The sequence below is a fragment of the Rhopilema esculentum genome, chromosome 11, assembly GCF_057945365.1.
Source record: "Rhopilema esculentum isolate cy_ngs chromosome 11, ASM5794536v1, whole genome shotgun sequence".
Taxonomy (NCBI): Eukaryota; Metazoa; Cnidaria; class Scyphozoa; order Rhizostomeae; family Rhizostomatidae; genus Rhopilema; species Rhopilema esculentum.
The window spans coordinates 4,707,896-4,726,972 of record NC_142825.1 but is presented as its reverse complement, the minus strand read 5'-3'; the positions used below and the strand labels follow the sequence as shown (position 1 = coordinate 4,726,972).

At 35.8% G+C, this 19,077-nt stretch overlaps 1 protein-coding gene across 1 annotated transcript; it reads right to left on the bottom strand.

The window, feature by feature from the left end:
• Positions 1-368: 368 nt before the first annotated feature.
• Positions 369-17,723, bottom strand: LOC135693445 (uncharacterized). The gene is made up of 7 exons (XM_065211942.2): positions 17,581-17,723; positions 11,502-12,283; positions 9,028-9,149; positions 6,944-6,972; positions 6,119-6,148; positions 5,028-5,085; positions 369-3,640 (listed from the first exon to the last, which is right to left on the bottom strand). The coding sequence occupies exons 2-7, from the start codon at positions 11,563-11,565 to the stop codon at positions 3,581-3,583; spliced, it is 363 nt and encodes a 120-aa protein (XP_065068014.1). The 5' UTR covers positions 11,566-12,283; positions 17,581-17,723; the 3' UTR covers positions 369-3,580.
• Between the last annotated feature and the right edge of the window lie 1,354 nt (positions 17,724-19,077).

The window sequence follows — 19,077 nt, the reverse complement described above, 5'->3', positions numbered from 1 at the left end:
ATGATTCCTAATTAAGAAACTGAAATTGAGCTGAAGATAGTTTTGGCAAATTTCGTCGCCCTATTTTGCCATTTCAAGAACAAGTTTTCTCCAACTACTTCCAATTGAATTGGATGTTCGCTTTGGCCCCCTTTACTCTGGGGTCAAGTCTTTGTTCTAATAAAAATTTGACAAAAACCTATTGTTTAAAAACAATAGAACATTGCAATGCTTGAGGGGTCCTTACTACCTGGATAGCTTATGTTGAACATGGCCTGTTATTTGCCGTCCAAAACAAACTGAGCAATATTGTTTTCTTACATGAATTGACCATAACACGGGAAAGAAGAGCTACGTATACTAGCGTTGAGACTGTCCACACACATGCATTCAAGCAACCATGAAGTTTGCAATTCTCTAATGACATTGTCGATTTTAACTAACTGTATACTTAAATACGAAAACGTGGTTTTACACCAGCTTACCAAAATTACATAAATCTAAGATATCTATGAGCGACCTGCATTCGTTACGTGTAAACTAAAGACGTCACATACATTAAAAACAAGTTCCTTTGAACTCAGCATTACAACTTTAAATGTTTAGCTGCAGTATCTGAAAAACATTCTGCTAACAACCATGCATTGAATGCCGTAAGTGGTTTCAATGCCATTTATAAACCATCAGCATACATGATTTTTTGGGAACTGGGAGGCTTGGAGAAAACTAGTAGTTTTATTAAGGGAGTGTGCGTCTAAATCACCCGGCGAAGCAACTTATTTAGCCTTAATTAAAAATATCTGACAGAAACAAATTCGTGAGATTTCAAATTGCTGATTAAGCCAGATGTTCAGAACACTAAATTAGGGTTTCACTTCAACTAGATCTGTGCTGAAAATCTAGCTTAAATTGTTCGACATTGGGTAACCAAGCAGATGGAAAAAATGAGGAAATTGATAAAACTATTGTCGGTTAATGTTATATCCCCCCCCCCTTTATATCATTTTCATATTCGCCAGGGTAGAAAACACACAAGCCTTTAAAGTGCCAGAAACAAGCCTTTAAAGGGTTTAAAATCAAGGTAATGGGGTTGTTTTGAATCTCTTATTGAACCATACTTTCAGCATTCACACTAGATACGATTTGAAACCTTTACAACGTTGTCTTACGTTTACAACGAAAAACAAACAATGTGATCATATACAACGGTGGTAAGACTGTAGTAGAAAAATTGTTCTTTGTCTTAGCGCAGGTTAAGCTCCATTAACGGATATTGTTAGGAGTATATGGAGATACAAAATGCATTTAATCGTCCTATGATTATTGATGATATTAGCTTGCACTCAAATTGAAAATATTCGTAACACATATTCTAAATTGGATGAGTACGATAATTCTGCGTAGGAGGGTGGTTTAGTAGGAACCAATGGCGACGCCATAGGAGGGACTGGGGGACTCTTTCTCCCTGTTGTCGGCAGGGTTGACTTTTAATTCCTCTAAATTCGAGAGGGGAATGTTGGCGGATATTTTTTCAGTTCTTCGTATTTCGTAAATTTTATGATTCTGAAAATGCCACAATTTAACCGAAAAATTGTTTATTGCCGTTCCCTGTTGATAACATGGGCACTCCTTCTTGGTAGAAGAGGGTTTTCTGACAGTAAAAATAGGCGTGAAATGTAAATTTTCATTCCCCCCCCCCCCATTCCATATCTTAGCACCGCCATTGGTAGTGACATAAATGCGTCTTCTACACATTATGCATCTATTGCCTTTTGAAGAAAATAAAACTTGAGACGTCATGGATAACGGCTATTAAACGAAGTCAAAATTCATATTCCACTAACTTCATTGGTAGCGTGAGTAACTTAGTGTTCTAGCTTCTGAATAATTTTGATGCACTGACGTCACAAACGGACTCTAGCAACAAACATGAGACGATAATGAATTAAGTTGCGTTGGCGTGTGATTTGCTACCTGTTCTTGTAAGTGTTGCTTAGATTGCAGCTGAACTAACACATGAATTCTGAATAAACACGCGATATACAAAACTAACAAATAATAATTTCTACCAGTTCTTTACTTAATACACCCCTACAAAAAGTAGGAAATCTGTGTGGAGGGCAGCTGTCTTTTAAGTTTGATTTGAAATCATGTTCTGCTTTCTTTACTGGAAATATCACCCAGTGGCGTTGCCACGGGGTGAACTGAGGTAAACATGTCCATCCCAGTTTTACAAAAGGTCAATTTTCTAATTTCTCAAGATCCGTTGAAAAACCTTTGAGGGGGGGGGGGGGGGGGGGCTTGATCAGATTGATTTAGATATTCGTTCTTGCCAAAAAGCCCCCGTTACGAAAAATGCTACTTTAGACAGTTGCTTTTCTAACAATTTCGAAAAAGATAAAAAATACTAAACAAAGCATTTCCTACGTTCTCCGAGACCCTGAAGGGCGAGCTCGAGAAAATATTTTGTCCACCTGTTTTTTTCAGGCTGGTGACGCAACTGAAACCACCTTGGTTTGGATAAAAAATATTTTGCTACTAAGGGAACATATCCGTAAAAGTGACGAAAATCTCCAGATAAACTTTTTTTGCAAATTTTACTGACAAGACTTCAACACAAACAGTGATTTTTGCGACTGAAAAATATATTTAGTGGAATATCAACCACAGTCTGTCGAAATAGGACATTTACCTACTTTTACACGCAAGAAAACACACCTATACTAAAGAAATTGATGAAAAGATAACATCCCTATATGGCATGAATCACAATTTGTTTCAAACAGAACATTTTATGTGAGTATTTGATTCCAAAAGGGTTACTGGATTGAAGTATTTGCTTTTTATGTAAAAAATAGACAGCCATATAAACATCATCCCTGGTTAAGACTCCGTGCAGACATTATTAAATCGCCATGCATGGAACATTAAACCAAACAGAGATATTTCACATCGAGAACTTTAGTTTTCAGCCATATCTCCAACATTGTAAATAGCATGTTTAGAGTCTTCCATCTAACTCAGCAGGAAGCTATTGGCCTACCGTATTTCCTCTAAAGAACGCCACGGCGTTAATTACCAAATCCAACTTTTGGATGCAGCGTTTAGTAGAGGATGATGTCTATCTAAGGGCGGCGTTTGACACAAATAAAAAAATTGTGTAAAATGAAAAATGACAAGAATAGTGCGATGAAAAAGATAAAAGCAGACTTTAAACAATGTTTTCTTTTCCCAAAAACACGTAATAAAGATTCTGTGAATTTTTTTTAAAGCTCACATAAGATGTGTTCACGTTATGGAAATGTCAAGGAATGTCAATATCCTTGTCTTCATCAGAGTCCTGAATGTGCAGCGTTCAATAGAGGGCGGCGTTTTTCAGAGGGCGGCGTTCATTAGGGGAAATACGGTATGTCGATGTCTTACAAAAAACGAAAAGTTGCGACAAAAACATATCTATTTGACAAATTAAAAACACAGTTCCAGTGATTAGTGGCTTATTTTTCGGCGATGACTTTCGTCAAAAACAGGGCCATCTGTTGCGAATATGAACTAAATATTTATACTGTGGACATATTCAGCTTATACTTGCATTGACAAGGTGTCACCTGGCCTCTGCCCAAGCTCTGCTGGCTCTTTCATCTTCAGAGATATAATCAGGTCCCTAGAAGCAACAAAGCAATTGATAAAATAAAAACTTAAATAATACATCAGTAATATATCAAAAATGTAGTATCTTTTATCTAATAAAGTGGCCTACTTGCAGATATCATAAACAGCTTCATTAACTTCAAGTTGGATTTTACGAATTTGTGTCAACATGAATAGAAGCATAGCCGTATATTTTTAGCTTACATAGATACAAGGTAAAAACTTGATATAACAATAACAGTAAGAATAGAGGCTTTCTGAATTAAATTTATTAGTATTGAATGACACGTAATGAAGTACATTATAAAGCAGAAGACTGGGTCAAATGTATTAATCACACCCTGAGCAATGAGGTTTCGGTTAAGACGTAAGGTAAAAATTGAGGGGAATCCAACATTGCGAATAAATATCAGACACGACGATAAAACAGCCAATTTTCGAATATTTTCGCACTTTTCCTCCGTCTGCTGTTCGGGAAGCGTTTCTGACAAGCTCAGCCGGATTATTTGGCTTAATTTTGACACTAGAGTTTAAATTGCCAATAATCCTGAAGTTCTTATTGAATAAATAAAATAAGTTAAAACTCTTCAACACAAATGTCGGTAAAAGGGTTGTTTGCCATCCATCCCACCAACCTCCATCAAGAAATAATGAGCCAGTAGTTCTTTTATGAGAATAACTTGAGGTTGCAGCCAAAATAATTACACGTATTTATACTGATCTAAGCTCGTTTGCCAATTTTATTAAATTGTTTCTGGAAATATTTGACAACAAAGATAGAATTATGCGGAATGACGAAGCATGACTATATAAATTGTATATTAAAAATGATAGACATAATCTTGTTTGCATTTCTGATTGCACACTGTAAAGTTATGATGAAAACGAGGCGATTGCGAAACGAGGCGACAATAAAACAAGACAATTGTGAAACGAGGCCACACTAAACCTCAAGGAAAAATTTAGTAGGAAATGCAGAATGGCAAGACCAAAGGTTGTCTTGAGTATGACAATAGAAAATAGTATTCAATGTCTTCTTAATAATCATGTCTTATACAATAAAAAATAAGGAGAAAATGCATTTAGTTAGAATAGGAGCTTTCGTTATATTCTGGAGATTTTGAAACTTGTCTCTTTATTTTCTACTAAAAATAAAACAAATATTTTCTAATCAAACAAGAAAGAAATAAACCGACAAAAATTCAATCAGCCCTTTTTTCAGTCATCAGCAATCATCAAACTAAATGATAACTTCTTGCAAGCTTTCAAAGTACAAAATGACGTTTGTGTTTCACGAAAACTTCTTTCGATTGAATTATTTGGAGAAACAGCTGTCGTTCACCAAAATATATCTAGCAAAACACAATACTCCGAAAGAAATCATTTGCAATCAAATTTACCGCTTCGATTTTCTTGTCCAGCATTTCAAAGAAATCAAGCTGAGACTGTGTGCATTTCCTGAAAACAAACCAGAGGTAGTCATCAGAAACAGGCCTCGCAAAAACAGAAATCACTGAGAAAAACCAAGCATAACAGATGTTACAGTACAGTTCTCATATATTACATTTTAGTCAAGTTGCAACTAAGAATTTAATTATTTAAAGGCTGTCTTTCTTTGAGAAAGCGTGTGTTTTGAAAAACCTTGTGTTTAAGAGCTATGTTAGCCTGAAAAATAACAAGGCTTATTATCACAAGAAAAATTCCTTAAACCATCTGTTTTCACAAAGAGACACCCTAGTTGCAAAGCATCGCCTACCAAATTTATCATAAATATACAACCCTTAAGATAAGGAGCTGATTTCAGAATCTTTGACTCAGTCACTCCTGTAAGCAACATTAAACAAGACTCAAGGACAGTTCAACTCATGAAAAGTAGGTCCTTTTTTCGGTGATTTAACCTATAAGAGCTGAGATTCGAGTACGATTCATTTAACGACAGGACAACAGTTTTAGCATTGCTTGATCAAAAAGTAGCTGTCATTACTATGTCTGTAGAACAAAGAAAATACACAAAATCGTTGGACTGCACAATGTATATCCATATTAACAGTACTTTGAAACCGAATAAATGAAAAGCTTCATCTATAAAACCGAGTATCTGAAAACTGAAACTTAAAACTCTTAGTTAAATGACGTCCAAACAATGAAGTTAAAAACAGATGACTTATTGACGATGAAGCGAATCAGTGGAGAAATTATTGCAATTAAACCTACCTCATTGCATTCCTCAACCCTAACCCCAACCCTAACCCTTAACCTTAACCTTACCCTTACCCTTACCCTTATTCTTACCCTTACCTTTATACCCTTACCAAAGCAAGATACTTTTGAAAAGATCGTCAACTTCATTAAGACAGTGAGCTTTCAATTAAATGTATGCATTGGATAGGGAAATACATAATACGTTTTCACCAATTGCATTAAATTCAAGTTTTAACTTAATCCTAAAAGAACTTTATATTTGATAAGCTGAACACGTTCTATTACTTACTTTTCTGTTTTTGAAGTTGTCAGAACTGGCCTAAGGTAAAAACAAAAGGCTTTTAATCAAAGTATAATTACGATTTACACTAGACCAGGAAATACATGTGAAAGCTGCTTGTATGTTTGCAACGTGAATTATTAAAAAAATTGGTAAAATATACTCATAAAATCTTCTTTTTGGGGAGACAGTTTAAAAGAGTTAGCAGTGCAAGTTGTAAAGACACAAAGCACCTATTAGGCAGTGCTCTACAACACATGGGCACAGGTGCATTTTTAAAAAAATTGCCATACTTTAAAAGCTTCGTTTTAAGGCCAATTTAAGTCTCGGTTTGGAACTGACAAAAACTGCTTTGCTTTTTCTTAGAAGACTGGATCGACCCAAGATGCACCACTAAGACAGGTTGACTGACTTCGATGATAGATACTTGTAGAACCAATAAAAAATTAAACTCATGAAAATGCTTAGGACAGAAATTCCTCTTAGTATTAACTGAGAAAATACCAGGAAACTTCGAGTCGAGTATGGTATGACCAAAACTGAGAACATGCTAGTAACATAAAAACATAGGGATATTCAGATAAACCCAACTAAACTAGCCGCATTCTTTAAAATAAAGCACAGATTAAAACTAATAATTATCAATATCAGCTGGCAACCAGTATCTTCATTATCAACCAGCAGATTTAACTGAGCATCAAAACGTTCCCTCTCTACTAAACATGAATAAAAATTTCAATGCTTTTCTTACGTCATAGAAATTCCTTAATAACAAAATGAAATTTATAAAAACAAAGGTGACAGAATTATGAAAATCACTAAGGCCTAACTTACCTCGATTTTGCTGTTTTTGAATCTGAATTCTGTCGAGAAAATTTGAAATTGATTCACTGATTCAAGAAGATATAACAAAGAAATATGGAAGAAAGATAATGTACAATGAATTACTAGATACAGGCATGACATTAATTGCTTGTAAATTAAAAATAACAATGGGAATCTACGAACAAAAGCAGTCGAGCCACATAAACATGGGGTAAAATGACTTGCAGATAATCTTAGAAGTACATGGAGCTACAGCAAACGCGGATCGGCATAAGCTTTACTCTTCCTTAATAATACGGAATAGCGGCTCTATTCGCACAGCGGTTCTGTCTGGGACCAAACGAATCTTGAACTTCCCGCCAGGGCTTCAAGTGATAATGCGCATGTGCAATGACCCTGAAACGGGGCTAGTGCATGTCTGAAAGACGGGCATGATTGATCTCCTTAACAAGTGACCAGACACTCGTTAATTGCAAATAGCTTTTCGGTTAAGGTGGCACGTTTTATTATTCCCAAAGCTTCGGTGAGCCGTATCTCAAACTCTACCCGACATCGTTGCATTATTTTGACTTGTAATAAATTCTTTCTTCGATCTTTTCTTGTCCATAATAAGCCAACGTTAAGGCCCAACAGGTTTATTCCGTCACATGCTAGGGATGCTTATATTTCATTGCAAAAAATGTTTCGCAAACATTGAATTTAAGAGCCTTTTGAAGTTAATGAACTCTAAAAAGGGGGACACATTAACTACAGGATAGATTGAGTAAGAACTACAAGCCGGCTAAAATTTTTATTTTTCTTCTCTAGATAAATTACAATTAACGGCAACTGAAAACATTTTATACGGGAATTTCTGTGGGCTACAATCCATGCCAAAGTCCTTTGAACATCTAGTTGTTTAAGTGTTCTTATGAAAAAAATAGCTATTTCTGATAAAAAGACCGACACCGCCCCGATTTCCACCAAAAACAAAACCATTTCTTCCGAAACATCGCATACAACAAGGTTGTTCAATGGAAGAGAGGGAATGCAGTATAAAATAGTAATAAAAGTGTGTAATTTAAGAAGACTTTAGGTAAGGATTGTAATTATTTTTAAGTGATTATCTTGTTAGCCGAGGACTGACGTCAAGAAAAACAGTGACGGGCAACTCTCTGAGGTAGATTCAGATGAAAAACATAAAAAGCTCTACTGACAGAGGCTCAATGGCGCATACATCTGGAATAAAGCAGATGAAAATCGCTTTTTGACAACGCTTTACTAGAAGATTTGAGGCTAGTTTCCTTATTGAAGCGTCTGTGACGAAGATAAGGACAAGGTGAATTTTCACTAAAAAAGGCAGGTTGTGAAATGGTTTGGCGTCATATTTACACTTAAATTATATTACGTGGTTTTTTGTGTATACACCTACAGTTTGAATACCAATTAATCGCTCGCCAACAAATGTTTTCGAAAGGTTCTTTTACTTTACTGTCCAATTGCATGGGTGTAAACAATTTTATGATCTAGAGGCCACACTGCATTTCAAGCAATATCCTGCTGAATCAGCCAGTGAATATGCGATTACTGCCCAACAAGTAAAATTAATATATGAAGCTAATTTGTAACTATTTATATATCAGCAATTACTGTTATTGATTAAGATTTAAAAAGCGTAATGTAGACTCTTTACTTCACGTATATGTTGAAACTTTAACTTCTTTTTTATGTTATTCAAAATGAATGAAATTGAATCTGCAAACGAAACAGGAAAGCGTTGTCTCTGAATTTCTCAAGCCAACTTTTGAATATTTTATATAATGCACCTTTGATAAAAATATACGCTTTGGTGAATAAAAAGGAGAGTTCTAGAGGCGTTTCACGCTTCATGCAACCACTAGGCAACTACTTATCTATATGAATACATCTATATAGGTTTAAACTATGTATATTCTCTATCGGTTAATACTATATATAAAATTTACATTTACAGATATGCTTCAGCTACAAGTTAAAAAAGAATAGTATAGACAGTTGCCGTATGATCGTATAAGCGTGAAGCTCAAAGTGCCAATTTAGAACCAAGTTTATATGTATGCAGAGCTGGAACCTACCGAGTTAGCTTTATTGTTCTTATTCTTCTCTGGGAATGAACCGTTTGAGGTACTCTTTGAATTCCCATTGATTCCAACACCTTGGTGGTGATCTTTTAAAACTTGTTCACAACTAGAAGCGTCTGTTAATAAAAAAAACAAATATTAAAAAAACAGCAAAATCAAAACATAATAAAATATTAATTTCTTTTCAATTGTCTTTACAGTCCTGCTCCTACAGGCTAAGAAGATGCTTTGTGAATATGAAAATTAAGAAACGAATATTGTGAAAACGAATATTGTTATCATTACTGAGCGTTTATGAGATTAGCTTATCCGGCTAAGGAGCAAGGTTTTGTTTATACATGTGACTAGTAAGATAATAATTGTTTATATACATGCGCATGCCCAGCTTAAACGGACCAGTCCGCCTGCGTGTGTTTATGTGTAAACGCCCGTACCATTTGAGCAAGACCTTGGCAATAAGAAGTGAGATGCTTATTTCCAAGGTTGTGTTTTGATCACAAAAGATTCAAGAGTGTTTGGATGAGATGAAATTAATTTAAAAAAGGATTGTATAGAATGCAAATGAGATTTTACCAAGATCGTTAAATGACATTGTGGATTCATAAAAGTCGTGCTATTGATACCATTAGATGGTGGGAAAACATAAAAATTTAGGAATTTTTTATTCAAAAACCGTAGATCAGTAGGTTAAAACTGTAGGCTAGCTGTAGTAGGTTAAAATTGCTTCTGCCTCAACTTATCAACTTGAGAGGGTGAGTTCGATATTATGAAGAATTGATTTCATGCAAATCTGCGCTCAAGGCAAGTCTGGGACTGATTTCAACAACTTTCAATTCTTATTCACTAAATCTCAACCATAAGCCCAAATCAAAGCGAAATGCTAGAAGAATAAATAAGTTACCATTCGTTTCAACCAATTATTGTCAAAAACAATATCTGCAGAAGCAACCAGAAATTTCACTTCCTTTTTTGTTTGTTGAAGAATAAAAAATATTACGAGCTTGCAAGCAAACACCCTTTAACAAAAGAAAAACCTTTACATTTGCAAAAAAGAAGAAGCTTCAACAAATAGAAGAAACCTATTTGTATCAAACCTCTTTCCGTCCAAATAATCAATGCACACATTCTGTTGTCGTTTCGTCCACAGGACAAAACGCTCTTGAATCAAATCTTCTGAGCCTTAATTTTATTTCAATAAATTTTTAATAGATTGGTTACCGAAAGGCTGTAAACATCAGTAAAGAAACCTCTTAGACAACGTATTTGCAGAGAAATCTACCAAGGGGAGTATTTTAAGTGAGGCCGTAGCAAATCTTACCAGCAATCTAACAAGCCAGCTAATTGCATCTAACTGTCTTCGCCGAAACAAAATACCCGAGAAAAACGTCATACGTAACTGTACTAAGTGCTTGTCAAACGAGATCAAACTAAAGCATGCGAGAACTGTTTCTGTTAATATGCTGCTCGGAAGACGCAAGCATTTAATGCAAGCTGTTGCTTGGAAGAGAATGTGGAGATAACAGCATCTGACCCAAACAATCACAAGTGAGAAAACCAGAAAGGAACATCTTCTAAGTAAAACACTGATGGGCGTTATCTCCATAAGGGTTAGTTTGTCATATATCCTTTAAAAAGAACAACACAAGAAATGTCGACAATGAAAGTTCATTGTGAGTGATATTAAATCATACGGTAAGAAATCAATGTGGTAAATAGCACAGCTGAAATTCTAAACTTACTTATCCTTCGCAAGAAGAGACATGTACCAGCCCCTGAAAACTACCATTTTGCGATAAAAGGTGAGCTCATGCAGCTTTAAATTGGAAGAATAAAAGCAAAAGATTTGAGATCCAAAAACGTCTGATACTAGCACAAGATCGGTGGCAATGCCTGTGCGGAGAAAAAGGGGCGTGGCAATAAAATTAGAAGGATGCTGGCCCCCCCCCTGGATCGCGAAAATAACCCTCAAACACACTATAAATACTACAGTGACCTGATTATCAATATGACGATTTCCTAAATCCTATTTTAAAATTTGCCGTGATTATAAACTGTCTGGGGTTTTTTTACCCTACTTTTCATGCGATATATGTAAACAAGCTAACGTCACCACTAGGGCTGGTATGATACAGATGTTTTTTAACACGTCACGTAATGTTCATAACTCGCAAGACGTGTGAAGTGCCCTAGTGATAGCACTACGATTAAAGACACATATACTTTTAATCACTTAACAGCAGCTTTTGAAATTAAAATTCGTTTCTCAGCCGCAAAAAAATAAAATGTATGATATTTGAATGCAATATCTGCCGTCGTTAAAAATGCAGATATTTGCGTCGCATTGACCTCGGGCGGAAGGTCTTCAATCGCATGTTGGCGACAATCTGTCCAGTTCTCACAATAATTTTATCGATGGAGTTTGCTTTCCGAGATTGAAGAATGATTAAGATGGTAATATTCACACATACCGTGATCACTTCCGTTGCTGTCTTCTCTTGAAGCTTCCACCTGCTTACTAGGAGTGCATCCCATGCTAGGCCCCCATTAATATCAGCCGTACTGCCGGGCAGTTGCGAGAGGGTCACGTAGCCGTTGTGCAGTAGCGATAGAATCCGCAGGTTAAAGCTTTGCTAGGCACAGTAGCATCTTTAAATTAATGGTGTAAATTGACCAAATCGTTAATAATACATAAGGAACAAATCGCAGGAAAAATTAGCATTACCAAGGGCAGCTGCGAAAAGCTAGACGTGAAGAGTCAGCGAGTTTCTTTGTGATAACGATTGATATGACAACCGAATTGCGACGACTTTGACGCTGCAGTGTAAAGGGCCTTTTCCAACTCAAATAAAAATCAGTTCCTCGAATTAAAACTCAGCGGAGGCTATTCCAGTAAATCCTTTCACAAAGCCTTTCCATAAAAAGCAGGAACTTATCTATCAATCCACAAGTAAATGAAGTCCAGCAAATGACTTGTTAGGAAATTAAAGTATGATGCCAAGACCACAACGACTTAAAGGCGATTGCATACGATTATGTGCGTTGCCAAACTAGCTTCAATATGTATACAGGTTTATCTTGATCTTCCCGAAAAAGCTGTCTACCGCAATAATCTGCTAAAAGTCCTCTACTTTGTTCGATGCGAAGAATGGTTTGTTTAATATAGAACGACAACTGGTTTAAAATCTGTCCACGCTTGGCCAAAAAACTGTCCGTTAATTCAATCCTGTCGTCCACTTTTTCACAACAGTATCTAGAAGAGAAAACATCAACATAATCCTACGACATGATTTGCAATATCACCTGTAAAGAGAAGATTGTGTCATGAAAACGTGACAAAGTCGTCGTCTTGTGATAGCCATGATCCCGAATTCACTCTACGAAGAAAATATCCACTTTAAACAGAACAGCCAGTCATTTTCTTTAGAAGCTGTTCTGAAGGAACATTCAAGGCTAATATGATTAGCTGTGCAGAAGCACAATAATGATACTGCGTTAAATTATTCAGAAGGGCAGATGTGCTGTACTTTAAAATACATAATCAAATTCGATCGCAATAACGCAGGGATAAATTTATACCATTTAAAGCGGACAAAGCTTGGAGATAAACTCGCTTGACGCTGGTTGAAGGAGCCCTAAACGACGAAACGTCGGCTTGATTGACATTGAAGTATCGTTGCCATCAATTATAGTCCTTCCTTATACGAATGCATTGTAAGCATGTCAAGAAGACCATACTCACTTTCTCAAGAAAAATTTTGCAAACTTTGAATAACTGCGAAATTTTTTTATAAATGATCACACAGAGAATCGAATCACATGGAACGCTGGCCTAACACTGACCTCGATTTATATCCTTAGAAGAGATAACATAGAGAGACGGAAAGGGTAAAGAGGGCCTTGGAAAACGGGGGCTCGGTGGGGGGTGGCTGGAGCCCCGCAATAATTTCAAACTGTAGTATAATTCCTTTATGAACTGAATGGGAAGCAATGCAACGGGCAGCCCCCTCCCCAATATAAATTTCGTTCCGACGGCACTGGTAAATTTGTATAGAGTAGACTTTTTCTTTGGTATGTATACGTTAAGTAGGGCAGATGCGCATTTAGAAATGACCACCACAATTATTGTGACCGGATCCATACAGATTCATCTGGCCCTGTGACCGAAATCATTCCACAGACTGCTTCATTATAATTAGATGCCAGATCGTTATTTCGCACAGGCACTGCAAAAGCAATTTTAACACAAGCTATTGATGCAAGTTGATGATGACACAAGCTACTGACGCATATTGTATCATTCACATAAATGGAATGCTCGGCTTCAGCCTTGTCTATTTTTGCAGACTGAGATGTTATAAAGTCGTCAAGGTAAAGCAGTAATTCTGAAACAATGATTGAATGTTTTAGAGGACAGCTATAAAGAGAGCAGCTGCGTTAAATTTTAAGAGCTTATTTCCAAAATGTAAAAAATTTTGCCGCTTTATTTTGAAAACTTTAAAATCCGAATGTTCGGAAACACTTTGGTAATTGAAATCATATGCCAGAAACAGCTGATACTTCCCAGCTGAAAGCACTTATCATTGTAGACATCAGAAAAACTATTGTTGCAAAAATATTTTACAGTAATAAATGTTTAAAAACATAGCCTTCTTCAAGTTTTTGATGAAATTTCTTAACTCACAAATAACAAACTTATCAAACTCTACATGTATAGGAATATTTCTGAATTCGAAAATTTTATTTTGCAAATAGGACTTCCTTTTACACGTACTCGATGAAAACACTGTCATATCCGCAACTTTCTGAATTGACTCCTCAGGGACTACGAGTGAGGATTTTTGAATATGATATGAATCTGCTAACGTACGTTTGAACGCTCAATTTCGGAAATTTCTAATCCAATGAGCTTTCATGCTTGATGGCGAATGTTCTGAGGCAATATTCAGAGATGAGCTGTGGTGAAAAACGTACGGAATCCAAAAGCATGCTAACAGCAGAATTCATGTGAAGGCACTTCTTTTTAATGCAAACAAAGATTCACAAATATCTGCATATCAGTGGACAGGGTTAAGGCGACCAAATTTATCTTCAAATGTAATGATCAAACAATAACCAGCAAAAACTGGGGCCAGTGGAACTTGTAGGCCCGATTCATTTCCCTACCACTTTCATGTAATTACAAACACTGACTTCTTTGTCACCAAAATATGTTTTTAAGCAACTTGACCAGGTACCCATAACAGCTTGTTCAGTGGCCCAATGTCCCTTGCTTTACATCATGGCCAGACCCCAAAAAACAAATTCTTAGTTTATGCTGAATATTTGAACCCTACCCTATGCAATAAGGTTAAAAAACAATATTCCTCTACATTTTGGGAGTACAAAATATGAATACAACCAGCCTCATGAAATCTCTTGCCAGAGAAACAATAGCCAAGAAGCATATATTTTTGGTAAATCTTAGAAAACGGTGGTGAAAAATGAGTCTGTGAACACCAGTAAAAATGAGTCAGTATTTGGAAAATACAAGAATATAAAACTTTTATCTCAGGAATAACTTTGCTGTATATTATATGATTTTTAAAAGTTCATTTCTGAAAATAATTAGCCAAGTTTATGTATCTACTCCTAAATGTCTCCTCTGCATTGTTTCATGGGTTTGCAACCAACACAAAGTTTTGTCAGCTGGCCTGTTGTGTTTTCAAGTACAAAAAATATTTTATCTTCCTGCTTGATTTCCTGGTAATTCCAAAGATTTTTCAACAACCTGTTGGAGGGCTGTACTCTCAAGATCCTCCCCCTCATACATTTATGCAGAGTTTCTTCGGATAAATTTCAAAGTCTGTTTTAAATTACCAAGTCAAAAGTGTTGGTAGTAAATTGTTGGTATGTATCTAGAATGTCTTTTAGATATTCTGAGTAAAAAATGACACAATTGCATACATTACAATGTCTTTTAAACCAGCTTATGGGCAAACAACTTGAGCTTTTCTGTATGTAAATCAACCTGCTAATATATTAAAAACTTTCTTGTTAAAAGCAGGTGGCACTGGAAGAAAAATTTTGCAGTAGAAGCATTTTAACTTCTAGACCTTTACATCAAAACTACTCTGGAAAATAATAACCATAACCAAACTGACTAGAACAACTGATAGAAAATGTTTATTTGCCATCCAAATTATTTATTCTTGTCTTTGGATCTTGATGTTAGGGTGCAGTAAACATAACTGTGAAAAACTTTGAATCCTTTCTGGATTTCACACGCTTTTTACAACCCATTAACAGCAACTGTTCTTGTCTGTTGAAGGACAGAATATAGCCTATCAAGTCATTGAAATAGAAAGTACCTGTGCACACAATATTTGATGCTGCATAATTTATGGTTCTTTCAGTCCAGCCAGAGGACCTTCAATGACTATGAAATACTAAATAAAATTATCTGTATCGAAAAAGTACAAAAAATGTGACAGCAAAATCTTGGAATTTTTCATGCAACTAATGTGTTTTGTGTTGCAAACAACTCAAAAGAAAAAACTATATTGAAGAAGATATGTGTCGTATTTTATCAAACAAAGTGCTTCGAAACAAGGAAAGACATAATGCTTTTTCCGAATGATTCTTTAGAAAAATGTCAAGATACATTGGTATAACCTTTTCTCTGTTGTAAGGGCAGTATAGTCTGATTGGTTTCCTTTCAGAGAAGGACATGTATCTTCAGGGTTTTATTCTTGCTGTAGTGCATTTAAATATTGCAAACTACTCTTGTTTTGTGAAACACTAAAAATTAATTCTGCTTTTCACTAAGTAATCCACTTTGAAAATTTACAGAAGTTAAGTGTTTCGTTTAAGAGGGTAAGAAAATATGGATTTGTTTCTAAGAATTCAAAACTGAAACACTGAATAAGTAATACCATTAAGAGGAGAGGCTGATTAACCAAAATAAGCTTTAAAGGAGGATTACTGAAAAAATGGGACTATTTTCTAGAAAGAACTGAAAATACACACACACAGTTTGTTACACACAGTTTGGTAAAAAATTGTCTTCTTCTTTGGCTGGTGCATAAAATAATTCTACATTGTATGCATATATAGGATTTTAAGCTAATCTTTGCATTTGATTTTGAAGTCTCATAAACAAAAATATTATATAAACAATAGGTTGCAAAAAGCTGTGTTGGAAAAATGCCGTAAAAACCAATAATTGATTTATGAAAGAGAAGCCTCCCCTGTAGGATATCGGTCTTTATTACTGTTCAGATGTCAAAAAGGTGACAAATGTTTAGGAGGCTCAGAAAGGATCTTGCCCAAATATTGAGACAGAATTGCCTGATTGGGCCTGAAAAGTGATGTGTTGCTTTTAAGGGGGGGGGGGGGAGAGGGGCTTCAGGGTTGATGAAAAGTCTGTCAAATAGTGTATGGTTCTAAGTTGCTTAAAAACTGTCTTGTTCAATACACTAAAGTGTCAATTTAATGGTAGATTTTTTGCAGACAGTGTTTCTTGTTACCTCTAGTTATCAAAGGATCTTAGATTAAAACAAGTAGCCTAAAATATGAAGCTTAAAAGTTAACTTTTTAAAAGGGGGTAGAATTACCATATTCACACATAAGCATGCAAGATCGTTCAAAATTTAAAATGAGAAAATTCCTAAATTTGGAATGCTGCTACAATAACAAAGCTCTCGATTTTCTCAAACTGCTAACAGTCATCACATTTGAATTTTCTATAACAATTCAAAAGAACTTCATACCTGACGTTTGGTTAATGTATGTCTTTGATTAAGTATAGTAGTTACGAGATAATATCTAAAAATATCATTTCAGGAGCGATCAAAGAGCGATTAAGTGCTATATCGATTGGTGGTTTAATCAGAGCTTGATAGGAGAATACCCATTTTTTGAGCAGTTTCTCGAGTCCTTTTCATGGTAATGTTAGATTCCTTCACATATCAGAAAAACAAAACAGATTGAGTTGCCAAATACTTAGAAAATTTATTTCCATTGTTCTGTTAATGAGCAATTAGAGCACGGGGAGAAGAAAAACCGTTAAGTATGGTCTCCAAACGAGGGGTTTGGAAGACCCAGTCAAAATAAATAAATTACAGTCGAGACTTCAATATATCTTATTTCTTATGAAAAAGGTCGGCGTGACCGAAATATAATAAAAATGGGAAAATTCCTTCACTGCCGTTAAAACAGGCCTACCTATGTAAGTTATAGCGCAGTCTGTCTGGCTGGATCCCAAGTCGGGCTGAGGCCTGTCTGTTCTCTCGAACGCACAAAGTATTCAACTAATTGAAAAGAATACTGATAACAAGGTTTCGCTTCAACAATGAGTTTGCCACATTTAATTTACAGTAGAAAAGTTCTTAGCATTGGTTCAATGTAGACAGGAACAAGATTTCCTTTTAACAAATTTGTCGATGCGTTTCGAAATGACACCGTCAACAAGCATATTCCTGATCTACCCAGCCGTTCCTGTTTCAACGCATAATAACACAGCGATAAATAGTTTCAAGATCTTATTGTCACAAAAGATGGTTTACAAACCTTTTCCACAGCTTTCTGTAACTATTATTTTACAAACAACCATCTTCTCGCGTAACTCGGCTGCTCGCTCAAATTTCTTCGGTTGTTGCGCATGTGCGTTTGTAATTTGTTGCTAGGAAGGACATGTTTACATGGAACTGACCCTGGAACACGCCAGATTGTCTCTGTATCTTGCCCGTGGTAAGTATTACGTATTGGGGTGGGGGCTGGTCAAAAGTTTGTGGGAATAAACCTGTCAAGAGTCAAGGGCAAGATTATTTTTGCATAGTTTTGTACGTTTCGGGACTTCTTGGGGGTATGCTTAAACCCCTTAAGGACCCCATATTCGAGATCCCTTACCTTGCCAATATTATTGCATATCTGTGTCTTCTATAGTGTATGCTCGTCATCAGCATGTAAAGAAATGTCAGGTTTTAAACCCACTTTGTCTGCCACGTTTGTAGAAGCATTTACTTTGCCCATCTCTGCCCCTCTGGTCCCACCTTTTTCTTTCTCAACATAATCAGATGTTAATTTTCCCTTCTCCTGGTTAGATGTAATGATACCAAAAACAGTTTTTCATTCTATTTTCATGTATGTAATACGTTACAATTAATGCTGCATTTAAAAACTAGCTTGTTCATGAAATCATGAGATGATTTTTTAATAATGGAGTTGTTAACGTTTTCTGAAAATCTTGGTTGCTGGACATTCGTATTGTACTTTGAAAATATAAGGAAAAGGCAAAAAGATAATAGGTTTCAACATTGTATCATTATTCAGTAATCTTTCTTATGAATTATTGTGTCTCTTTTTCAGTAATCTTTCTAACATTAAGACACTCTGGGCTGTCTAATACAGGGGCTTTAGAAAGATCAAGTGTTTACTTTTACTTAGCTATGCAAAAATGGTGGGCTTAAATCGCAAAAATTCCGAAAATCTTTTAGATTCAACAAAAGTTTCTCGGTCTTCTCTCCTCCCCATATCATACTATCTTACTTTATTTGAACACAGATGTATAACTTGGAGAAGTTTTCCAATTAGAAGTCGTAGGAAACGAGCTCATACAAACGCACATGTGAACAGTTGTTACACAATCGCATCTAAGACAATCACATGCGTTGAAAACTCTCAATGTATAAGTGTCCTTTAAATGTGGATTCAGTTTCTTTGATATGTAGTGACAGGAATATATAAAAAATTCAGTAGGGAATCTGTCTGATCTAGTCTGGACTCTTAGCACAGTATTTGACATGGATTGTGCAAACTATGATACAGCATGGAAAAGGATAAACTGGGGGTAATTTCACACGCTGGTGACGATACCGAACAGATAAAAGCCGAAAAATGCCCTGAAAAGCTATTTTAGACAGGGTTACTTGGCCTCAGCCCTTGAATGGGGCCAATCTCAATATGCCTTTATTGATTTATGAAAAAGTGCGAAGGTTAAAAGCTGTGTGCATTATCATATGTTAAAATATATTAAGCAATCAAGCAGAAAATTCCCCCCTTGATGCT